This window comes from Telmatherina bonti, assembly GCF_933228915.1.
Source record: "Telmatherina bonti genome assembly, chromosome: 12".
NCBI lineage: Eukaryota > Metazoa > Chordata > Actinopteri > Atheriniformes > Telmatherinidae > Telmatherina > Telmatherina bonti.
The window spans coordinates 12,107,452-12,114,861 of record NC_136610.1 but is presented as its reverse complement, the minus strand read 5'-3'; the positions used below and the strand labels follow the sequence as shown (position 1 = coordinate 12,114,861).

The 7,410-nt window shown below is 38.2% G+C and overlaps 1 protein-coding gene across 3 annotated transcripts in view; it reads right to left on the bottom strand.

Annotated features, from left to right (window-relative positions):
• Positions 1-487: 487 nt before the first annotated feature.
• Positions 488-7,410, bottom strand: part of pde6a (phosphodiesterase 6A, cGMP-specific, rod, alpha) — a gene marked incomplete at both ends in the record, with an annotated part of 35,417 nt that continues 28,494 nt past the window's right edge. Inside the window, 3 exons of one of the 3 annotated variants that reach the window (XM_079250222.1) lie at positions 488-531; positions 1,499-1,667; positions 1,811-1,894. In XM_079250222.1, coding sequence (XP_079106348.1) covers positions 488-531; positions 1,499-1,667; positions 1,811-1,894 — 297 coding nt within the window. The remainder of the gene's footprint in view (positions 532-1,498; positions 1,668-1,810; positions 1,895-7,410) is intronic. The other 2 variants (XM_079250223.1, XM_079250224.1) reach the window with 2 other exon arrangements.

Sequence of the window (7,410 nt, the reverse complement as noted above, 5' to 3'; positions counted from 1 at the left end):
AACTAGAACAGACAAATAACCAAAACCGCCTCAGTCTGAGTCAATGTCAGCTCTGCTTCGTAATCAATTCAAAGATGCATGAATTGAATTGTTTTATTAATTTGTTAGTGCATGAAAAAGGCTCGTTTGCAGATCTATATTCTCTTGCCTACAGGTGTGATTTTCAGACAAGAGGTGAGGCTGCGTGTAATGCTTGTTAGTAGGTGACTCAAAGGGTCGATCTTGGTGATTTTAAACACCTGAATGTACCACAAAGCTCCATGCGGCCAAGGAAAAAAACATCACACACAGAAAGAAGCAGCTTAGAAGGACAGAAGGAGGGAAAGACGAGTTAAAAAATTACATCTGAATGAGAAGAGGTGTGTCCTAAAAAAAAAAAAAAAAAAAAAAAAAAAAGATTCAACCGAAGAAATGTAAAGACTGAGTGAGTGCAAGACCAAAATCATGGAGCGAGTGAGGCGGAGGATGGAGGATCACTGGAGGATGTCTAGCTGAGAATACAAGTCTTTGACTGGGAAGCACTTGCTGCTGCTGGAGGAAGAAAGGAAGGATGGAAAGAAAAAAAAACAAAAGAAAAAATAAAGATGGTTATTGAAAGTTACAGCTCAAATGAAACCCAAAACCATGAGAGTTTACTTTCTTTTGTTCAGCTGAAGCATTACATTTTCATTTAAAGTGGAACTATTATGTGCATTTCAGGCTAATTTATTTTTATTTCTGAGACCAGAAGGGCTGGGATTGATCGAGTTATTGTCACAAATCTCTTTATTTACTTCAGACCGACCCTCTCTGTAGGCTGTCAGATCAGCCTGCGGGCAAAACGAGTGGATTGAGACTCTTCCGCATTAAGCCCCGCCTCCCGCCACTGCACTACATCGGGAGCGCGCACCGCAACTGCTTTCGTCGTCATTGTAACATCTCATAAACAGAAGGATTAGGCTGATATGAACTCAATAAAAAAAACAAAATACAATGTCAACACATAGCATACAGCCCTACATGTTGGAACCTGAATCAGACCCTGAAAACGAAGTGGAAAACAGCAACCCACAGCAACGAATGCAGCAGGATGTCTCTCTTTGGTAAACTCACCAGCCATCGTTGGAAATAACTTTATCCGACGATTTCCACCCGCATGATGTATTTGTACATGCCCTTGTTAACCAGTAGAAGGTAACCAGTCACCGAACCTTATTCCCCGGGACGTCACAAGGATTTCAAAGTAGAAAAAATTCTCTAAAACGACGTGTTTTTCGTTGCCATGGAAACTGAATGACGAGAGTGTTGCAACTCAAACTCAAACATGTGTTTAGGTGATAAAAAACGGTGCCGTTCACATGTCTGATGAGGATTCAACACTGTAACACTGTAGAAAGCTCAGAAAACTCCAAATACCATAATAACACCACTTTAAATGAACTTTATTATTTTATTCATATATTACTATAAAGTGTTTTTTATGCATTTTTTCTGTGTGTTTGACTCATCCATCTCTCACCTTGTTTAGCAGCAGCAGCTTTCTGAACTGCTTCCTCCTTGGCTTTCTTAGCTTCCTCAATGGCGGCCACTTTGGCGTCATGCTGCTCCTTCAGGGCGTTCCACTCCTTCCTGTTGTTCATCAGGCGATCCAGCATGGGGGTGATCTCCACGTGGAAGCGACTGAACTCCTGAGGTTGATGCAGCAATGTTAGATCCAAACGTAATATTTAATTATGTTTTTAACATGTGTTTTTCTTGAAGTAAAAAGGCATCTCCTACTACGGTTGGTACGCCTAAAGGAATCAGGGGTTTGAGTGGTTTGATGTCTGACCTTGTACACAAAAGCACAGACGAAGTCGATGAAACCACACTGCAGCTTCGGCAGCTCCTCAGCTTTATTTCTGTCCATCATTGGCTGAAGGAGAGACAAGTAAAGTCATCACTGATCTGAATACTGTGTTTACTGTGAAACATGGGTATAATGAGCACAAAACGGTCTGTTATGCTGCTACTTCAGACTTTGCAGTGTTTAAAATATTCATTTCTAGATTGGAAGAATGAAATTTTGATTCTCTGAAACAAAATCTTAGCTGGAAATACTAGATGTGCGTCACATTTTTTTGTTTGTCATATTTGATGCATCAGATTGTCTCTGTGATGTCAGGCTCTGGATGCAAAACGCTTTTCTCAAACTAAACTCTAGTAAAACAGATTCTTATTATTGATCCAGATTCCCTCATCTCTGCAGTACACATTTCCACCTTTCATCTGATACCTCCATTCTATCACCTTCACTCTGCTGCCACAACCTGATGATTGTCTTCGATAAGCCAACACCTGACACAGAGAACTGGTCACAAAAATTGGCTCTCCACCATCTAAAAACTATTGTTTGTCTCCGCCCTCCCTGCAGCTGAAACCCTGATACATGCCTTCATAAGATTATTGCCATAGTATTCTGTATGGCACTACCACCAACATCCTCAACAGACTGCATGATATTCAGAACTTTCCTGCTCACCTCCTCATCCACACCCATTGACCACATCACCTCTGTCCACCAGAACCTCCACTGGCTCACAATCCCATATTGCATGAAATTCAAAACCCTCCTGAGAACCCATAAAGCACTCCACAACCAGGCTCCCTTCCACCTAAAGGACATGCTCCACCCCTACGTTCCTTCATTAGTTCCACTAATGCTAACCTCCTGGTCATCCCCAGGACGAAACATCCAACCTGTGGGGATTGGGCCTTTTCAGTTGCTGCCCCAACCCTCTGGACCTCTCTCCAACAATACATCCGAGACACTACAGATCCTGCTATGTTCAAATCTGAACTAAAAGTCACCTGTTTCCATCTGCTTTTATCACTTAACTTTTTAAAAATTAGAATTTTATATTCTGTATTTTAACTTTTTTTTTTTTTTTTACCTTGTCTTTTATTATGTAAAGCATCTTTTAGTTCTTAAAAAATACAATAATAGTAATAATAATAATAATAATAATAATAATAATAATAATAATAATAATAATAATAATGATAATAATAATGATAATGATAAATGTCTGGATTTTCTTCCCTCGGCCCAGGCTTGACTCTGTTTTCCTTACAGAAGACATCCCTTCCTCCAGTCAAAACAGACTAACAGAGTTTCCATGTATTAAATCGCTCAAGATAATTAATGTTTGACTGAACTTTGACAGCAATTTCTTACTGAGGTGCCCCCAAACAGCAGCAAACTCAGCATCTATCTGCATTCTGGCTTAATTTAAGCAGTAACTTTAAGTAACCATCTTGCAAAATCTCTCCAACACACTGAAGGTATAAAGCCAATCTTGTTTTAGACCTTTAGTGTGTTTACTCCAATCAGTAAGTCAGTCCAATGTTGACTATTGTCTTATCTGCTCTGTCACTTCCAAAACCGCATTCTCCACCATTTGAAGAAGGTGTTTTATTATAGGCAGCTTTAGTTCCTGGCAGCTGTTTCATTTTTCATTTGTTTTTCTTAAAAACATTTTAGATGCTTGATTAATAAAAGAATGGCAACCAACTTAACTTCACTTGGTACCTCCATCACTTTATGATCATTGTTGCTGTTGGTATTAAATATACACTACCAGTCCAAAGTTTTTGACTGGTGGTGTATGTGTTGCTTTCCACCATCATGGATCCAACCAACTCATGTCTTTTGTCTGAAAGTTGTGGAGGAACATGGATTTGCAGTTTAGACAGAAATGAATACTAAATTTATCAGCCTTTTTGACTTTTAAATCAGTTTGACAGCATTGACAGATGTGGGAAGAAAATGGATGTAAGATGTCTTTAAACACTGCAGTGAGTTTCTAGCTGTGACACAGTTTCCTCCAGCTGAAGAAAAAGCAGTTCCTGCAGTATATTCAGCAAATGTTTCAGACAGTCGGTGTGTTTAAGCACAGCTGAAATGGAAAAGTTTTTCCCTTTGTTTTTCACTGGATTATTAAACTCTATTTGTACCAAAGAAACTAAAGTAGAGTCTATGTTTACAGTTCAAATAGAATGATTCTGAATGCGAGAAGCAAGTCTCTATCTTTAGGTTGTCAAATCAAATCACTAAAAGTGAAAAAAAAAAACATTTGGTCCAAAAGCCTCACATTAGCAGCCATATTCAAGCTGTACATAAAAGACTTGTGAATAGCACGCTCGATTGTGCAATCCTGTGAAAAGAACATGCTGACCATAATTACTGGTAAAATTGCACACCTACATTTCCTGATAAAGCGGCTTGAATGCGACTCTGTAAACTCTTATTGGACTGCTGTGAGTCACAGAATCCACTGCTGCGAAAATACAAACTGATCGAAATGAAAAGTTTTCCCTGCTGACAGATGCTATTAAATCCAGAGGACTGAGAGGTGAAAGAGTGTAGGATGCTCCCTCTCTCAGTCCGAGTGTCTCGGGGACACGAGGGAATGAGACGGAGCGAGACGAGGAGAGCCAGGGAGGTTATGGTCGGCTGGGTCAAGGCCACAGTGACCGAGCTTTCTGAATCACTGCGCCACGTAATGGCTTCTATGCTGCTCAACATCGCCGCCAAAGGGAATTTAATCTGTCTTTTCATTTTTGTCTTCCAACTGTATTTCTGTCTCTTATTCCTTTCAACTCTACATCCTAAAGTAAAACTCAAAGAAGATCCATGTCCTACTAAAGTCCCTACATCAAATCTTTTTCTCCCCCCACTTTAAATTTCCACTGAGAAACAAAAGGCAAAAAGGATCAACCCAACATGAAAATAAATGATCGCTCGAGGACTTCCAAATGACATAAGTTTAAAATTATGTGATAATGTTCCGATTATTCCTAAATATATTTGATCTGATCAAAGGAAGAGTCACAAGTTAGAAATCTGTTTACCAACCAAACTGCATTATGTGTAAATACAGTTTCAACTGGTCTTTTGTTTTCTTTTTACTGCTTGAAATAAAACAAAAAAGTGGTAAAAGAAACTATTTTTTTAAGCTGCCAGATGAAAAGAAATCAGCAAGATCTCAGTGTGTTACTTTAAATGACAGGATATTCTTACAGCCTCGCTCAAACACTAATTATCAGATTTTAGATCCTCTCTAGTGACATCAATAGAAAATGAAATTAATCAATGGCCATAGCTTACTGATATGTGGGAATAAGATTATTAACTTCTGGTGCACCTTAGTTATGTGTAGGAAGTGTTAAAATTGTAGCTACAGGACAATGAGCAAGCTCCATTATGCCTATCACATGCATTCAACATGGATAATCATTACTGAACTTGATTTTATTTTACTGTAAAGATTAACTTTAATATGTAACTGGGCTTACTATTGTCATTGAGCTTAACAGTTTCCTACAAAGATGAGACAAGACATGCAACTTGAGAGCTATTCCACCTTCTTTACTTTACCGAAGAGCTAAAGAATCTATAAAAAAAAAAAAGGGCAATCTGTCTCCATTATGATGACATCGGGGGAGGACATATGTTGGACTTAAAACCCCCAAAATGATAAAAAACTAAACTAAGACTAATTTTTCTCCCTTTACACAGCTAAATAGGAGCATGTGTGTTTTGACAACCAAAACTTTTTTAACCAAAACAAAAAAAGGCAAAAAGAAACATGAATCCTACATCAGCTCAACATCTGTCCTCCATCAAGCCCGGTTGTTTGTCTCCCACAGTGGCAGATGAATTTTAGTTGTGTTTTCATAAGTGTTTTGTAAAATAAAAGAGAGATTTCTAAAATGTCAAAAAACTGCAATTGCATGTTGCAGGTGTTTCCATTAAACTGTTTTTTCTGGTAAAATCTCAGCCCATAGACCAGATGTTATGAGAATTGCAGCTTATGCCAGGTAGCCATGTAGCATTGCTTTAGGGTTTTCCACATGCAGCAGAAGGTTTGCCTCGGCTTTCCAAACTCCTTCTCCATCATTTCCATTTCTAATTCAATGTAAATGTCTCAATTTTATCATTGTTTGCCATTAAGAATAGCAGTTGTATATTTTCTCTTTAATTATTTGTAAAAAGGGGTCCGCCTCCTCCTCCTTCCATCCATACCACATCTTTACTTGAAATAAACTGGTCATATGACTCCCTACGTCATGTCTGGGGTGATTAAATGTGGAAAATCCATTACACTAATACAATATACTTCTATACTGCTGACATGACATGACAGCTTATAAACTTTTTATCAGTATTTGAAAGGTCTTTCCAAATGTAGGTGTTTCCATAACCAGATGTTTTGTGCGATATTTAGGCTTTGCACAATTCTAAGGGTAATGGAAATGCAGCCAGTATGTGACAAGTGCACAAACTGGAGATCTCCCTCTTTAAACCAAAAACTTACTGAATAACTGCATTTCTGTTGCCTGCAAAGTACTTATTTGCTTGAAATTGGGGTCCTCTTTTTGTATTCACAATTTTTAATATTCTCAGGAACATCTGGTCTCCAACACACACCCTGATTTGCTGATTAATGATTGTTCAGACAGAAAGAATAAATGAAAGAGAAAAAAAGAATAAAGCTCCACATAAGTGTGAACCCTTTAATGTGCTTGCAGGTACAGCTTATTCCATCTGCTGACAGACTCCATAAAACTGTGAAGGCAACGTGAGAGACAGCAGCGTTTTCACATGATATACTCCTAAAGCCTGAATGTAACCTTGTCAGGAGCAGGTGAGGTGTTTGGCATCATTTCCCTTCATAACACAGAAACCTGGCTTACTATACCCATACCTTGGTTTTTTTCTCCTCCCCTTGAACTTTTTTCTGCAATAACTTTTTACTTTTCACTGTACGAAAAGCACATTATTAACGGCTCAGTTCCCTTTAGTGGCGCAGTAAAGCATGACTATGAACCAGCATGCAAAACAGCAGGACAACCACCAAGTGGAACACAGTAATCATTAATACACCTGTGCACTTCATGCTCTGATGTGTAAAAATGTCAGAAACCAAAGGCAGGAGAAATGCTGGGAAGATGCCAACAGTTATACTGCATATAGTTTACACGTACTGTGCTAATTATTCATTCATTCATTTTCTAAACCGCTTAATCCATTCAGGGTCGTGGGGAAGCTGAAGCCTATCCCAACTGTCTATGGGCAAAGGCAGGGTGCACCCTGGACAGCTCACCAGTCCATCGCAGACGTACTGTGCTAATTATACTTTCAGTAATTAACTTACTACTCAATTTTTTACCTTAAAACCATCTAACACAGTATGTGTACAGTACAGACAGACAGACATACATATATATATATATATATATATATATATATATATATATATAAAGCCTCATACTTTACTTTCAGGCTGTTCAGCTTATGCAAGTCAATATATATACATATATATATGTATATATATATATATATACATATACATATATACATATATATGTATATATATATATATATGT